This window comes from Paroedura picta, chromosome 13 (genome assembly GCF_049243985.1).
Source record: "Paroedura picta isolate Pp20150507F chromosome 13, Ppicta_v3.0, whole genome shotgun sequence".
Classification (NCBI taxonomy): Eukaryota; Metazoa; Chordata; class Lepidosauria; order Squamata; family Gekkonidae; genus Paroedura; species Paroedura picta.
The window spans coordinates 22,963,519-22,981,522 of NC_135381.1; the positions used below are offsets into that span (position 1 = coordinate 22,963,519).

Consider the following 18,004-nt stretch of genomic DNA (forward strand, 5'->3'; position numbering starts at 1 on the left):
CTTTCCGCCATTACTGGCATCATTCGGCAGCCCCCACCCCCACCCCCACCCGGCCTCTTCCGGGGTGTCGGCAGGGAGTCTCACCTGTCCCTGCTGGTGCGCAGGTGGGGGCTCGGGGCCGAATTTCCCCCCCCCCATGCAACCCGGGCGCTGAAGAACGCAGGTGCCCTCGGGTCAGCCGCAACCCCGCGGCCACTTACTCCCGAGTCGTCCCGGCGCAGTAAAGGCAGCCCTCCCCCACCACGCCGATTTTTAAGACATTCTCCCATCCCCTCCCCAAAAAAAGAAGGGTCAGCGAGACGTCTGTAGGGCATGTTATAAAATTTATTGTTCTTTTGTGAAGTTCTGTCTTCGAGGGGAGGAACCATCTCTTCAAAGAAACCAGAGACAACAAAAATAAAAAAAAGCTAGAACGGTTGTTGCGGAGGACCGATATGTTTTCCACTTTTCCACGCTCACTTCCACACATCTGGAGTGTGTATGTGTGTGTGTGGGAGGGGGGGTAATAAAAATGTACAGAAATATACAAGCGGCAGAGGAAAATAAACGAAAACCCGACCCCCCCATAATAAAACATTTCACCTTGCCTGAAAACACGCACCATTTAGAATGCAAAGCCATCCAATTCGAATTCACTCCCCATTTGCACCCGGTTCCAAGTCATTCAGCCGGACCCTGCCTTGTCCAAGATGGCCCAGGAGAATCCTAAGAAGCACAACTCGGAGAACTCCAAAAAAGCCGAGCTAAAAGTTGTAACGAGTTAATGGAGCCGGTGCACACATCAAGTTAACACTTAAAAAAAATAGACCATTTAAAAAATTGAGGACACAAGTCCAGGATTCGAGGAGGAAGAGACAAAATTCCACCCCCTCCCCGCACAGACATACAATCAAAACTGTAAACATTAAACTTGAGATGAGACAAGCCAAATGCATGACGTCATTCCGCCTTTTTCGAACAGTTCAGAATTCAGCATTCACATCTAAAAAATGCGCTCCCCAACACAGAAAATTAGCGACATCCCGTTTTTGTGCTGTAGCTCTGAAGGAGAGAAAGTTTTCACAGCAGCTCCTGTACAGGTTAGCAGCCAAATTGTGCTCTATAACTTCAAACTAGTAAGATTCAGCTGGGTCCAACTGTTGGTCTGAAGCAGAACCAAGTTTGAGTCCGGGGGCACCTAGTCAGAACAATTTTATTCAAGGTGCAAGCTTTCGGGTGTATGCCCACTTCCTCAGAGACATAATGTTTGCATCCGGGTAAGTGTGCATGCACCGGAAAACTACCACCTTGAATGAAACTTTGTAGGCACCACTGGACCCAAATCTGGTTCCTTCGAACATAGATTTTTTTTTTACACATTAAAAAACACATTTCATTTTAACGGAGTTAGTTGGGAAAGCTGGACTCGTTCCCCTTTGAGCCCCCCCCCCTTCCCCGCCGCAATCCGAGCTCCAGTTGCTTGGAAGTTAGAAGGAGAACCCGGTTAAAAGCGAGTTAGTTGCTTCGTAGGAAGGGGGCAACATGACCCCCTAAGTTGTCTACGGACTTGCGCTTGGGAGCAATCCAAGACCGGCCCCTCTCCCCCGGCTAGAAGCAACGGATGCGCATGGCGTGAGCATTTGGGGGGAGACGACGCAAAGGGGACATCTGCGGGGGGACCCACGGCTAGATATGAGTCAGTGGCACGGTGCCGTTCACCGAAGTCCCGGCGCTTTGATAGTGTTGGTGGACGCTGTGTAGCCGCGTGCCTTGGAGCGCCGACGGGTCGGCCGCGTCCCCCCCCGGGGGCAGGTACATGCTGATCATATCCCGCAAGTCTCCCAAGCAGGCCCGCTGGGAGTGCGAGGCGATGGCCGGCGGCGGCGAGCTGGGCTCGGATTTCACCACGGAGCCCATAGTCCCCAGGCTCATGGAATGACCCGACGGCTGCTGCCCGTAAGCGGCGGCGGCGGCCGCTGCCGCGGGGGACATGCTGTAGGTGGAGGCGGCCGCACTCATGTACGGCTGCGCGCTCGACATGATGGGACTGTATTGCAGGCCGCTCACGTCGTAGCGGTGCATGGGCTGGAGCTGCGCGTTCCCCATGGCCGGGTGCTGGCTGTAGCCCAGCTGCTCGGGCATCAGCGAAGCGTACGCGCCGTTGGGCCAGCCATTCATGTGCGCGTAAGTGTCCAGGCGCTGCCCGACCCCGACGGGGCTACTTACTGCGCCTCCGCTAGCGCCTCCCGGCGCCAGCAGGTTGCCCGGCAAAGAGTACTTGTCCTTTTTGAGCAGCGTCTTCGTCTTCCGACGGGGCCGGTACTTATAATCCGGATATTCTTTCATGTGGACGGCGCGCAGGCGCTTGGCCTCGTCGATGAAGGGCCGCTTCTCCGAGTCGCTCAGCAGCTTCCAGTCGGCCCCCAGGCGCTTGGAGATCTCCGAGTTGTGCATCTTGGGATTCTCCTGGGCCATCTTGCGCCGCTGGCCCCGCGACCACACCATGAAAGCGTTCATGGGCCTCTTCACCCGGTCGTGGTCCGTCGCGCTGTTTCCGCCGCCGCCACCGCCTCCTCCTCCGCCGCCGCCACCTCCTCCTCCTTTGCCGGCGCCGCCCGGGACACCGTTCCCCGACGAGCCGCCTCCCGGGTTTGGCTGCGGGGGCTTCAGCTCCCCCTCCAACATGCTGTACATAGCCGGAGCTTGGAGAAGATGCGCCAGGGCGGCTGCCTAGAGGGGGGCGAGTCAGGCCCGGAGGAACAGAATCGCCGCCGAGGCTCAGTCCACCTGCTGTTGCTGGCCAACTTTCCCGGACGCGCAGCGCCTCGAGTGGGGAGCGAGAGACTGGGACCCTCGACGGCGCCTTGAGCAGCCCGCTGCTCAAACTTGTGCGTCCCGCCGAGCCACCCGCCTCCGGAGCCTTTCTCTTGGGGCCTTTGATTGACTGCCTATAAATGAACAGCCGGCAGCCAATCAGCGCGCAGACCCCGGCAGGCCCCTGACGCGGAGTAATTGACCAGGCTGGATCTGCCCCCTCCACTCCCGCCTCCTCCTCCCAAAGTCTTAACTTTTCTGGGCTCTGGGACCCCCTCGAGCTCCTTTTGCCCCCCCCTCCTCCCCCCATGGTCGGGAGGGTTGAGTCCAAAAGCAGGCAGGCAGGCAGGCAGGCGAGCGGGCCTTCTCTGGCATGAGGGCTGTTTTTGTTTTGTTTTGAAACTCCATCCTTTAATGGCTGTTTCCTTCCCACTGGCACGGTGGCTTTTCGGGGAACCGGATCAACTTTTGAAATGCAAAATGGGGCTTTCTGTGGAGGACCAGGAATGTCCAGGGTGTGTGGGGGGGAGCAGCTTTGGAGGTTCCTGGACCTCATCTCCCCTCCCCCTGAAGCTTGCGGGCTGGGACTGCTTCAGGTTTACTCAGGAGCAAGTCTCACTGGCTTCAGACGGGACGGGCTGCCAAGCATGCTTCGCAGACATCACCAACGGCCACTTGGCCATTCGTTGTGGGGATTCTTCCCTTTAACATCCGTTTAGAAATAATAGGGATAAAGAATATTCTAGCGGGGAAGTTAAGCGGTAGCAGCAGAGGAGCCTCGCATGGGGGGAATGAAAAGTTGGCAACACTGCCCTGGGTTGAAAAGAACTTTCTCCAAAAGTTTTTTTTTGGGGGGGGGAGAATGAGACGGCCCCGATTCTGGGCGAGCGAGTGTCTTCCCGAGCAGAGTTGGGAAGGCCTGTTCGCTTGCCTGCCTGCCTTTGGGCTCAAACCTCCCGACCATGGGTGGGGGCGTGGGAGCAAAAGGAGCTCGAGGGGGTCCCAGAGCCCCGAAAAAGTTATGACTTTGGGAGGAGGAGGCGGCAGATCCAGCCTGATCAGTGACTCTACTCGAGAGTAGGGCAGGGAGGCACAGAGCAGCAGGCGCGGCGGGGAGGGGGGGAGAGGAAAGGCTGCTTTCACTGGGGGCCAGGGCAGGGGGGGGCAGTTCTCCCCAGTCTCCCGAGCAATAAGCAACTCTTCTTCCCCCCTTCTGAATGCCTCTTCCCACTTCAGCATCCCCCCCCCCCCAATTTGGCTTGTTCGAGGAAAGGGGACCGCAACTTGGGCGAAGCAGGGAAAGGCGGTCGCATGGCAACCACCCCCTACCCATGGAGAGAGAAAGGGGGGGGCTGTCAGTCAAAGGGGCCTGAGCACACACACCCCTGCGAGGCTTGCTGAGCCGCTGGCCGAGCGCTTGGGAGGAGGGGGGGGTGCTGGGGGCTTCCAGCCGCAGCCAACCTGTCCCCTCATTACTCCGGAGCAACTGGATACAGAACAAGGGATCAGGTTTGGGGCCTTTTGCTGGCGTCAGAGTCCCTGCTCGGAGAGCTGTGGGTTGTTTAGGCCCGACTTGCCTTCAGCAGGCGCTCCAGTGGCTCCCCTCTGGCCCCAGCTCCCTTGCAGAAAGCCCCTCCCCCACATGAGGCTCAACAAAGACATGGGGGGGGAAGATGAGTCCCCCTGCCAGGGTGATGGCCTATCGGTGTGTTTCTCCTTGGCTGGCTACCCCAAGGAGCCAGGGTTCACAGAGGGGGTTTGTGTGGGCTTCAGGGAAAGGGGGAAGAGACAGGTTGGGGTAGTGTCCCAGAAGGGCCAGGAACCAAACTCCCCGAGTGGGGGTGAGAGAGCAGAAGACAGACTCCAAAAATACTGGGAACTCCCCAAGTGCTTTAACAGTCCTATGCCTCTGGTTGTCCTCCTCTGGACGGTCCATTTCTCTCATTCTCCCTCTAGCAGTGTAGATTCACAACAATCCAGTGAGGTAGGCTGGGCTAAGAGAGGGAAGCTGGCACAAGGCTATCCAGAATCAGGGAGGCAGCGTTTGAAGTCAGACCTCCTCAAGCCTATTCCTCACATACAGCCAATGGGAACCTCCTTGAAGGCAAAGACTTAACCGAAACCCTTCTTATGAAACTTGGTTGAAATTCTTTTGAGATTCTCTGTAAGAGCAAGGAACTCCCCCCCCCCCACACACCTTTCTGAGTTTTTGTAACTCATAGAACTGCATGCTTGTTTGAAATGATTTTCACCTGTTGGATTTCTGTCTACCAGTCAAATGTTAAAGCACTAAAACCAATCTTGGGTGGGGGGAAATAGCAGTAGAAAAAGGGAGCTTAATTCAACGCCTCACTGTTAACCTTTCTGAGAGAGAAATAGGACAACCCTTCCCCCCACCCTGTCTTTACAGAGAGGGGCAAGGTGGGAATAGACCTTCCTGCATCTGTCTTCCTACACATTCTGAAAGAATTCCTGAACTGAGGCTTCCCTCTCCCCACATTAATACTTGACAATAACAACTTGATTGGAGGTTTCTAGAAACACATGACAATTTGTTGTCTTCTGTTTTGCTTTGTTAATGGGGGGACCCCACTTAATATCAAAATTGCCTAGAAGAGTTGCCCCTCATCCCCTTCCCCCGTATTTCAAAGATAGATCCAGTCTTATGAAGGATAACATCCATACAGCTATCTGAAGCTTCTACCCAAAAGAAAACGTTGTTGGTCTTACCGGTGTCACTGCATGCAAACGGTATTGGAATGCTTGACTACTCAGTCAAGGGCCTAGTTTGCACACAAGAGATAATGCACTTTCAATGCACTTTAGAAGTAGATTTTCCTGTTCCGCACAGGAAAATCCAGCCGCGAAAGCACATTGAAAGTGCATTATCTATTGTATGCAGACTAGGCCAAGGAAAAGCCCTCTTAGGAACACTACTGTGATTCTACTTGCATAGGTTAATAGATAGAATTGAATTCTGAGACCGTTGGGAAACCGAGGCGCTGTTGTGATAAAAGCAACTAGGTTGCAAGTTTTGCATTCCTAATCTCTTCCACCATTTTCCCCAGGAGGCTCCCAGATACCTTTCAAGGCTTCAAGGAAAGCCCTTAGCCAGTTACCAAACACACAGGGCACTTATTTTGATTGGTTAATGCAGAATTCTTGACTTGGAATGAATTGCTATCATTTTTATGCATTAGTTAATGCCACTGAATAAAATAGGGAGACTATGTCAACAAAGTAGGTCCAATAGCAGCCAAGTCGGTTTACTCCAAAGGAAGTGGGCCCAGATTGCAGTTTTCTTAATTCTGCTTAGCATGCTTTGGGCTGATCCTGCGTTGAGCAGGAGGTTGGACTAGATGGCCTGTATGGCCCCTTCCAACTCTATGATTCTATGATTCCCGAGCAACTTTCTAACTCCTGAGGCAAAGCAGGTTCCCTCCAGTCCCATCCTAGAAAGCTGTGATCCCCAAGCCCCTCTTCTGTTTGCAGGTGGACATCTTGGCAGCACACTTCTAAGTAGAAGCACGGAGGCGACGACTCGGAAGTAAGTCTATAGAATTTACTCTATAGGACTGCAACCTTGGCAACGCTTTCTTGGGAACAAGTGCCACTGACCATGTTCAAATTACTTCAAAGTAGCTAAGGCGAAAATCGCAGTATGAGGAATCCTCCCCACTCCTCAAGGCATTTCTTATGAGACTGCCCCCCTTCCATGTCCATTTTAAAGTTGGTGCTGTTAGAGAGAGAGAGGTGGCGATAATTCCTCGTCCTTGCCCTCTTCAAGGTCTTTCCAAAACTGGATTCACTCGAGAAACCTGAGCTTTGCAAAAGATTTACTCACTTCCCCAAAACTCAGTTTTCAGAAACGCCTCCCCCATACTAGACATTTTGCCATACTATAATTCCTAATGAGCTTTGCTGTAATTTTTGGTATAACTGAAGAATTTAAGAGAATTAAGCCTGATGGAAGACTTTTGCCCCACACATTACTTGGAAGTAAATCCCACTAATTTAAATGGGATTTACACCAGAAGGGGGTGCAACCACCAGCCCTCTTTTATTCAAAAGAACCTGTTTCTATGAGCTGTATTCCAAATTGTAAGTAAATCACATTTGAATTCCTGCTTCCTACTCCAAAGAAAGCATGCATGGGACCTATGGCTGCAGTCCGGGGCACACTTATTGGGGAGTAAACCCACTGAATGAAGGGGGACTTACTTTGTAGTAATAAATAATCATAAAATTGTACCACTAACTGCAACAACAAACCCTTTGGAAATATATGTGTTTCTTTGTAGCTTGGATGCTTGATTGCATCTTTAATAACACCATGATAATAATGAATTACGATGATGAGGGTAATAATCTGCAGTACTATTACTGTCTTTTTGCCTCTTGGCATTTACTGCTTTGTATTGATCTCCTGGAAACTTCCCCAGCTGATCCTGAGAAGGCTGTGCAGTTTTGATTGGAGACACTGGAGTAGTTTTCTCTTAAATCAGGAAAACGCCAAATTAACCTTCCCGCTCTAGCTACCTTTTATGCTGGCAGTATCTGCCTTCTGGAAAGTTGGGAGAACTTAACCCTTTCCTGATCTTCCCCCTTTGCCAAAGCAGGGGCTGCTTCTCCCATCCATTTCAAGCCCATCCTGTTCACCCGAGGCAAAAGGGAGTGCAGAACGGCCTGGGCAAACATGAAGCAGCCCATTAATGGGCCATCAACAAGTCTCCCATCCCCCCATGGGAGAAAGAATTCTGGCATTCTATGCTGGGTTGCTTGTAAGAGTTCCTGCAAGGGGGGGGGAGTGCTGGAGCTTGGCAACTGCTCTGACCATTCTAATAAATAATGGTTTGTTTATTTTATTTTGAGCAGCTATGGAAGATGAGCTGCTTTTTAATACCACGCTGTTTACACCATCCAAAGGAGTCCCAGAGCAGCTTACAATCACCCTCCCTTCTTTTCCACACAAAGATACCCTGTGAGGTAGGTGAGGCTGAGAGAGCTCTGAGAGAACTGTGACTGATCCAAGGTCCCCCAGATGGCTGCATGCGGAGTAGGAAATCAAATCTGGTTTGCCACTGTATATAGCTTACATTCCTCACCAAATTGGTTTTCCACAAACATTTAAACTGATCTAAATTATAACAACAGTCTGAACGTAAGGAACTGCCACAGGTTAGCTGTGGCCAAGTATCTCTAGCTTCATCTTGTTGACTCTGATGGTCACAGCCGGTCCAGAATTTCAAGCTGCAGTGAAAAACCAGTAGCCTGAGATCACTGGGAAGGATTTTATTTCGTTTCCTTCAATTATTCCTTGTCTTTCTCCGATGGGAACTGAACAACATGCCTTATATCATTCTCCATTTTATCTTCACAACAACCCTGTCAGGTAGGTTAGGCTGAGTGTGTGACTGGCCCAAGATCCCCCAGCAAGCATCGGTGGCAGAGAAGGGGTTTGAACCTGGGCCTCCCAGCTCCTAGTCTAGCACATCCTGGCTCAGGACTTCCACATCTCCTTCTCTGATCCTGTAGTCCCTGTGAAATCAATCTTATTCTTTTTTCAAACTATTTTTAAAAATCCCCCAACAGGTATGAAACCAGGTGAGTGTGGTGGTACCTTGAAGATAAACACATTTTTATGAAAGGTACTAGCCAAAAAGTCCATTGCAGCCAGGAATGCTAGAAGGGTGCTAGACGTGGGCCCCTTGACACGGCTGCAGTTGGCCAATGTTTGGGTCATGCACACGGCAGCGGGGTGGATCGTCTTGGAGGGTGGGGGGTCCGAGGGCATCTGGGATAGCCCCCCCATGCCCAGTGGGAGCCCCCGCAGCAGCTGGGATGCCACCCCCCATCCCTGACCGGACAGGGAAGCCATGTTGGGGTGCAGGCTCAGCCAGGCTGGGCCAGCGCACCACAGGTCCACTTCCCTCGGCGGGCTGCAGGTTCAGGCGGGGCAAGCAGCAGCCGGGCCAGCATGCCACAGGTCCGCTCCCCTTGGCAGCCAGGCTGCGTCTGCTGGGGAGGCTGCCGGAGCACCACACAGCTGTTTTGTGGGGGGCAGGCACTCTAGGGGCCAGCCCAAAGCCGGGTGCATCCTGACTGGCCTGCAAGACATGTCCGGCTGGAAATGCAGTACACAGCTCTGCGCAAATATATATAAGAGCCAATAAGTGTTAAGCTAAGGATATGCTTTTAAAAGCTTGACTGCAATTTTGTCGGGCTTAAAGGTGCCTCTGGACTCAAACTTTGCTCAGGTAAACTTTAAAAACAGCAAGTGCTTTTTTTTTTTTTGACATCTCTGTCAATCATATCCTCTATGGTACAGTTGGGAAGCAGATATATAGCTCTCTCTTAGACATACATTGCCATAATGATTTAATAACTATGGCCTCATCAATGTATGAGCAGTACAAAGAGGCCCCCGCCTTGCTGCCTTGTGTTTAACAGATAAAGGGGTAGAGAGAATAGACTCCACCAATCAGCTCCTGTAATACTTTCATTTTCATGATTTTCATTTTGCCTTTCTTTCATTTTCACTGGAGATGCCTCAGAGGCTAGATTTCTCTTTGCTAGGGTGTTAAGTAGCAAGGGGAAAACATCTCTTACTAGTCTCGATGTGCAGAAAATGGAGAGAATCTCCTCTCCCTAACTCAGAACCATCCAGTGAAACTGATGGACAATTCAGAAGAGTTGGTACTTATATGCCGCTTTTCTCTACCCAAAGTCTCAAAGTGGCTTACAGTCGCCTTCCCTTTCCTCTCCCCACAACAGACACCCTGTGGGGTGGGTGAGGCTGAGAGAGCCCTGATATCACTGCTCGGCCAGAACAGCTTTATCAGTTAGCTGCATGTGGGGGAGCAGGGAATCAAACCCAGCTTGCCACTAACCACTACACCAAGCTGTCTCTCAGAGCAAACTAAATTTATTCATGTATTTTATTTACCCCTCACTTAATAAAGCTCTCTTCCCCTCCCTTTTATTCTCACAACAATCCTTCTGAGGTAGGCTAGCCTGAGGATATGTGGGTGGCCTAAGGTCCCCCCGCAAGCTATCATGGCTGAATGGGGATTCAGCATGGGGGATCCCAGTTCCTGATCTGACTCTCTAGCCCAGGGGTAGTCAAACTGCGGCCCTCCAGATGTCCATGGACTACAATTCCCAGGAGCCCCTGCCAGCATTCGCTGGCAAGGGCTCATGGGAATTGTAGTCCATGGACATCTGGAGGGCCGCAGTTTGATTACCCCTGCTCTAGCCTTTATGACTTTAGCACAGGCTTGGAATCATGGAAGAGGGTATATTAATCAGTCACTTTTGCTGAATAGACACTCTATATTTAAAGGCAGTATACCAACTGCTTGGGTTCAACAACGGGGGAAGGTTATAGGACATGAGTGGACATATAATCGTGGACCAGATGTATCTTTAATCTGATGCAGCAGAGCTTCCAATAAATTATTTCCTTTTGATCTTCCCAATGCATTCCTCTTGCTTCAAGGATCCCAGCTCAGCATAACTGCTTCTGTCATTGCCCATCCCTGAGTCCTTTTAAAGGAAGAGATGAGGTATGAGGTGACACAACATACAATAATGTACATCTGAGCATGCACAGAGTGCTCTCCCTCCATAGTGAACTCTCCAGAGCAAGCACAGCCCATCTGCCTGTTTTAGGAGGGAACCCAGGCCTTGTGGTGCATTGGGACGATCTTCACTGTGCCATAGCAAGCACTTGCCTGCCTGGAGAACTGGGAAACTTTGAATTCAGATCCCTCTCCACCTGTCGTCTTTTTTTCTTCAAAAAGTCTCCTCACACACACAACTGCACAACTGGAGGTTGTCTGTTCGTCTCTTCAACAATCTATCTCTCATATGTCCAGATATCATCCAGGATTTTATTATTTTATTTATTACTGGGGGTTGGACTAGATGGCCTGTATGGCCCCTTCCAACTCTATGATTCTATGATTCTATTTATTTAAAAAAATATGGTTCAATACAGTGGGAAAAGTTAAGGGCAGGCAGAAGCTAATAAGGATATCTTGTTTCTCCTGGGTGGCCAAAAGACAAGGAAAAAGCTGCTCTCTTACAGAGATGTTATGCACAGAAATTCCCAGTCAAACTATTGAAGAAGAAGAGTTGGTTTTTATACCCCACTTTTGAATTATGGTGTTGGAGACGAATGCTGCGAATACCATGGAAAGCCAAAGTTGCCAACAAGATAGTTTTAGAGAGGAGCAAACCAACTATGTCATTAAGAGGCAAGCTATTACAGCTAAAGCTCACTTACTTTGGACACATCATGTGATCAGACTCATTAGAAAAATCATTAATGCCCGGCATGGTCAGTGGCAAAAGGAAACGTGGTCACCAAAGGATCCACTGGCTCGACACGATCAAAGCCAATACCAGGATGACCATGAACCAACTGAAAGAAGCGGTTATTTACAGAGATGATTGGAGGAAACTTTCCTATAGAATTGCTGACGGTCGGACACAACTGAATGGATAACATCATCATCATTTCTCTACCTGAAGGAGTCTCAAAGTGGCTTACAGTCGCCTTCCCTTTCCTCTCTCCGCAACAGACACCCTGTGAGGGAGGTGAGGCTCAGAGAGTTCTGACAGGACTGCTCAGTCTGAACCCTACTAGGTGACGAAGTCCAGTTCCCCCAGCTGGCTGCATGTGGAGGAGAGAGGAATCAAACATGCCTCACCAGATTAGAAGCCACCACTCTTAGTCACTACCCCAAGCTGTCTGTCTTTTGACTGCCTGCATTACTCTGGGTATTCTTACTCGGGGACGTCAGCAAATTCAGTTGGTTGATCACTGTGTGAGACAGGATGCTGGGCTTGATGGACCACTGGTCTGATCCAGCAGGGCTCTTATGCCAGTAAAGATACAAAAATTGTGCATCCCTTTTTCTGTTGTAGTTAAGGAGGGGAATGCTCTCAATACTGCAACAAGATCAAGTTCCACTGAAGTAAATGTCTCTAAATTTGCCTTACAGTGTAGTCTTATGCAGATCTATTCAGAATATTAGTCAAGACTATTCAATGGGGGGTTTCATTCCAAGAAAGTGCTTTTAGAATTGCAGTGTTCAAATCCCTGGGTTCCTCTTTATTAGAAACCCAATTTAATAATTGCCGCTGATAACAGAAATCTGGACTGGGGGGCAGGACAGAATTTATATATTTAGGCCTGGAGTGTCCAGTAAACCCAAATGTTTATATTTTTCATCTGAAGGCAATGTGGCATAGGAATCTGTGTGCATAAATCAATTTTAATTTCCATGCTATTCCACAAACTGAATGTATATATTTAATCTTTTTAAAAATTGCAATAGTCGTATTGAATGGTTGTTCATGGACCTAATGTTCTGCACTGCCTTTCCACATGGGATCACTTACTTTTGATTGTTATAATTTTTATAAATTACTGTTTTCCATCCTGATTATGATATACAAGATAAAACTATGCCCCTACTTTGCAAATGATACTTCCATCTCAAAGTATCTCTTCCCGACCTCCCCACCCCCCAACTGAACAATATTTTCTAACAATACCTGGCCCTCTGGCTTCTTTATGTGATTATTTTATTAATGAAATCAGATGCTAATTGTACAGATCTAACTTGCTGATGTGCAAATAAAACAAATCTTCATTAATGGCAAATTTCCCTCCAAATCTACATTTGCCCACATTCTGGGGCTGGAATAGGAAAGGTGTTCTGCATTGTTCCCTAAATATACCCTATATCATAGCAAATTGAGACCCTGAAAAGGCTTCTGTAAGGGAGAAATAATTAAAATATAGCCTACTTTAATTGACATTAGAGAGGCCATAAATGAGTTTCCCCTTTCTCTCTCTCCCTTAAAAAAAAGAAGGAAAATAGCAGTTGCTATATAAAGCTTGCGCCAACCCAGAGAATAGAGGTTTCAAGCAAATGAATAGTCATTACTACCTTTTCAATAATGTGGGCCTTTTGATCAGGCTAGAAATTAGTTCTAAAGAACAGACAATGTGAACCTGCCCCATGATAGGAAGAGAATGAGCTGGCTCCAGCTCTCACCAACACCTTTTTCTGTGAGCCAGGGACCTCCTTGCTTTTCAATTACAGATGTTCATTTTATATAAGGAAAGTAGGATGGGGGTGGGGTGTGTGTGTGGAGGAGGAGAAGAAACACAAATGAGAATAAACTGTTGCATGATTTAAAATCCCAGTCTGGGGCATCCTGCCAGCCCATCTTCTCTGATTCTTTTGTTACTATATTTCCCTATATAAGGTAAAGGTAAAGGTATCCCCTGTGCAAGCACCGGGTCATGTCTGACCCTTGGGGTGACGCCCTCCAGCGTTTTCATGGCAGACTCAATACAGGGTGGTTTGCCAGTGCCTTCCCCAGTCATTACCGTTTTACCCCCCAGCAAGCTGGGTACTCATTTTACCGACCTCGGAAGGATGGAAGGCTGAGTCAACCTTGAGCCGGCTGCTGGGATTGAACTCCCAGCCTCATGGGCAAAGCTGTCAGACGGCTGCCTTACCACTCTGCGCCACAAGAGGCTCATATTTCCCTATATAATAATTAGCAAATATAATAATTTGCTAAGGGCTAAGTGGGCAGAGAGTGGGCGTGACCTGTCAGAAGCAGGGGCCAACTGGAATCAGGACTGTGGCCCAATCATTGGGCCAAAGTTCTGATAGGGCCCGCCCAGCCCAGCCCAGCCAGGGACAATCTGGAGACATCACTGCCAGTTTGCAGGGAGAGGTTGATAGGGCTGCTGAGGGGGATGAGAACAGAGGCTTGGACAGGCTGCAACAGCTGTTTTCACCCCAAGGCTGTCCTAACTGTTTCGTCCAACTGTAACTCCCTTCACTTTGCCTCAGAACACTGACAGAGCTGGCAGGAGGCTGGTGAGTGCGTACTAAGGTCAAGACTGCTGTGCACCTCCTCTTAGGGTTGCCAGCTTCCATGTGAGGCTCTCTACTCCACCTCCCTCACAGGGAGTCTGCTATGGGGAGAGGAAGGGAAGGCGATTGGAAACTGCTTTGAGACACCTGAGGCCAGCTGGGTCACTGTGGCTCATTTCCCTTTCTCTCAGACCTCTCACAACCCCACATCCCTCACAGGTTGTCTATTGTGGAGAGACGAAGGGAAAGGGTGATTTAAACTGCTTTGAGACACCTTTGGAGTAAACAGCAGGGTATAAAAATCCAGTTCTTCTTCTAAGGATCAACCATGAAAGAAGCATGTGGGCACATAACATTTTATCAACAGTGAAAAAATGGAGACAGAAGGAGCAGGGTGGACACCTGTGTACTGTGACTACCCCATGTGCATTAGGGCAGGGGACATTTCGGTGTCTGTGGCCTAATTCACACAAGAAGGGAAATGATGCAGAACTGGGGGGAATTGGTTGTCATGTAATCTCCCCCTAAGAAGAGTCCCCAGTCTTATTTTCCCTTCACATATCTGAAGAGACGGATCTGGAATGTTCAGTCCAGTCCCACACTCAACAAACATTCCAAACCACAGGTTCTTGACACCCCTATCTCCACACCCATGCCCTCATTTGTCACCACGTCACCACAACCTCCCACACAACACACATATTCAACCCCGTGCCCTTATAGACTGAACAACTCCTCCCCTTCCTCTTCCCACCGCCAACCTCTAGCGCCTGCTGTATTCCTGGATACAACGGGCTTTGCCCCTAGTTAACTAATATAAACTAAACAGCAACAACAAAATGGTTCTGTGCTTGGTTTTCTTGGAGGATGGGTACTAAACAGCAAAAGAGCCAGTGGTGAATACAGACCATCAGTTTCTTGTCAATATCTGTGTAAACTTATCTGTAGCCTAAAAAGATCATACCGCATCTACCGTTGAAGAATATGTTTAGAATACGGTATTAAGTCCTATTCTTGGCTGGTTTATTAACGCTATCAATATGTAAAGGCAGTTTATGGATGCCTTCAAATGTATAAGCAATCTGGAGTTCAAAGAGGATTGCAGACATTGTCTTTGGAAATCCTTACAAACAACCCTGTGAGACAGGACAGTGCTATCTGCATATTTCAGTTTGTGGAAAGTGGTAGGGTCTGTTTCCTACTGAGATTTGCACCACAGAATTTTGATTATATATTCTTTGTCAATGAAACCTGTGTTGTGTAATTTAACCCTTAAAAGTAGGTGGTGGGGAATGTGTGAACCAGGAGGACTACATCACTTCAAAAGCATAATTTGGCCCTACAAAGCACTGAAGGGCAGCTGGGATCGAGGCTGATAATAAAAAAAGAGAGGAAGTACTCCTCCTTGCTTTTTCCTAAGGAAAAATAGTTCCCCCATTTAAACCACAATTGCCCTAACCCCTTGGAAAGTCAAAGCAGGATCCAGAATCATTTTCTCCCCCCCCCCCCCATTTTGTTTGCACAAGTGCACTCCTGTAAGGTAGGCTTCCACACTAGCATGGAGATTTACAGCTGGCTGCTCCACATCCTACTCTGGTACTCTAACCTGATCCACAGTTCTGGTTGGCCAGGAACTGTTGAATGCATGAGAACAGGTCTAACTATTTTTTTATTCCTGTCATTTGCTTGTATTTAAGCCTTTGATTAACCCCTCACCTACTCCCTGCTTTAAGCCTGGTTGAGCAAAGACATGGTCCTGTAACTGGCCTTTTTTCTTTTCCCTTATTGACATAAATATGGAGAGCCAGCATTATATAGGAGTTAGAACGTTGGACTAGGACCTGGGAAAGCCAGATTTGAATCCCTTCTCTGCCCTAGAAGCTTGCTGGGTAACCATGGGCCAGTCACCCAAGCTCAGCTTGTGAGAATTAAACAGAAGATTCACAAAAAAAGGTTATAAATGGAGGGGAAAAACCTCAGAGAAAAATGTACTAAATAACTGGTGGAGGGGGAAATAATCTAAACCACTTCAGGCCTACAAATAAAGAGGTATAATTTTCCAGAGTGCAAGGATGAAATATTATTCCTTACTATTTAGGATCAGGCTATTGCAAAGCCTCTTGTGGTGCAGAGTGTTAAGGCAGCAGAAATGCAGTCTGAAAGCTCTGCCCATGAGGCTGGGAGTTCGATCCCAGCAGCCGGCTCAAGGTTGACTCAGCCTTCCATCCTTCCGAGGTTGGTAAAATGAGTACCCAGCTTGCTGGGGGGTAAACGGTAATGACTGGGGAAGGCACTGGCAAACCACCCCGTATTGAGTCTGCCATGAAAACGCTAGAGGGCATCACCCCAAGGGTCAGACATGACCCGGTGCTTGCACAGGGGATACCTTTACCTTTTTATTGCAAAGCCAGTGGGGGGCAAGGGGTCCATCAGAATATGTGTTTAGGCCCCCCAGTTTCATTTCCTCTGGGCCTGGTATCAATCTGAAGCTCAGTTCTATATCGTGGATGGACATGAATCACAGGCGCCAAACAGGGGCCTGCCTCATTCTGCCTGTGGTGGCCCCTTATGCAAATGGTAATTCCTTCAGGGCCTCCTTGCATAGACCTTGGGTGGAGCTGCCTGTATTCCCGTCTCAGCCTCATTTCCTTATCAGAAGAGGTGCACTTTGAATTCTGAGGAGAGGAGGGAGCATTATCAAATACTTGGGTTTGTTATCTGCTTTGAATCTTAAATGATGTATCTGTCCTGATAGATGTGGGATTTCTTAATCTTTTCCACAAAAGACAGGCAGGTCCATGTTAATCCCTGCCCCACCAGAACTGATTTATTTACCTTTACATATTTCTACCCTGCTCTCCTCCCCAAGGGAGACCTGAAGTGGCTGACATCATTTTTGTTCTCCCAAGAACTATCCTGTGTGATGGGCTAGGCTGAGAGAGATGGATGAGCTTCCATGGCAGAGCAGATATTTGAGGCCAGTGTGACGGAAACATGTATCAAGTGCAGCGAACCCCCATAGGGTTTTCAAGGGAACAGACTAACAGAGGTGGTTTGCCATTGGCTGCCTCCTTGGTGGACTCCCATCTTAACACTTAGAAGGGTTGTCCCTGCTTATTTCTGATCTCTGATTAGATCAAGCTAATCTGGGCCATCCTGGACAGGGCGTAAACTTAGCTTTTAAGTTCTCAAAACATGATTAAGCAAACATTTAAACACAGACAAGAGTACTAAAATATGCATTACCAACTTTTCTGTCAGCTCTTATACTTTTCACAATTGCTTGAACTGCAGATGTTAGCCCTGTTCACAAGACAGACTGAAAGCACGTCACTCTGTATACACTGTACACTTTGATTTTTCTTTATATGTGTGTGGAGTAATTCTCATGTTATGCTCCATGCCTGTAAAGACCTAAACCCAACATTTATCCAGATTTTGGTCCCTGGTTTCATTTTTGAAGTGAAAACTTATTGGTTCTTCCCTACACGTGTACAGGCAGGAGCTGGGTGTGTTCACTGTAACATGTGAGCAGGGCTATTCCTAGGGGATAAGGCCCCATGCCCTGAAAACATCCTTTGCTGACATCAAGCTGCAGCGAAAAGCCCACAAAACTTCCATGGTTAGTTGGTAATATTGCAAGTCTCTCTCTCTTGACTTGACTAGACAGATCCCAAGAAACCCAATTCAATGCAGTGGGACTTTCTCCTGATCAGAACATAATTGCAAGGGGATTTATACTAAGTGGCTATAAGTGCATATACCCAGTGACATTTTCACATAAGTGTCACCATCACACCTTAGATTTTGCTCTGCTCACCTTGTTCCATTTTGCAGCACGTTTATTTAATATAGTTTTAGCACAAGAGCCAAATAAAACAAAACAGCAAAGTCTATGCAACAAAAGAGACTAATACTAACAATAGACGTTCTCAGCAGTCTGCAGCTCGGTTTGAGCTGAGGCTGCCATTGCCGAGGCGGGTGGGGCGGGCAGGAGGGGCGGGGGGAAGGAGAGGAGGGCCAGAATGCGGCTAGGGCAGAGTGTCTCTCCAGGATTGGCCAAAGGGGAACAGGCGCACTAGTGCGCCTCATGCTCTGCCCTCCCTCTTTGGCTGGGACACAGACGGGCTTAGACGTGTTTGCCCGGCTCTCTGCATCCTTCTCCAAAAAAACAAAACAAAAAATCAACTCTAGCTAACCGGATCGGCGGCGAAAAGTCAGAGTGGCCAGCCTGCAGCACTGATGGATATCCCTGGCTGGGGATGGCCGAAGGGGTAAAGGCTGCAGGACTCCAGGGTTTACCC

At 48.7% G+C, this 18,004-nt stretch overlaps 1 protein-coding gene and 1 long non-coding RNA gene across 3 annotated transcripts in view; both read right to left on the minus strand.

Annotated features, from left to right (window-relative positions):
- Positions 1–18,004, minus strand: part of LOC143822740 (uncharacterized) — an 85,998-nt gene that overhangs the window by 53,684 nt on the left and 14,310 nt on the right. The window lies entirely within an intron of this gene.
- SOX3 (SRY-box transcription factor 3) lies at positions 307–2,920 on the minus strand. The gene has a single exon (XM_077308289.1). It carries the CDS (start codon positions 2,671–2,673, stop codon positions 1,666–1,668), a length of 1,008 nt encoding a protein of 335 aa, XP_077164404.1. The 5' UTR covers positions 2,674–2,920; the 3' UTR covers positions 307–1,665.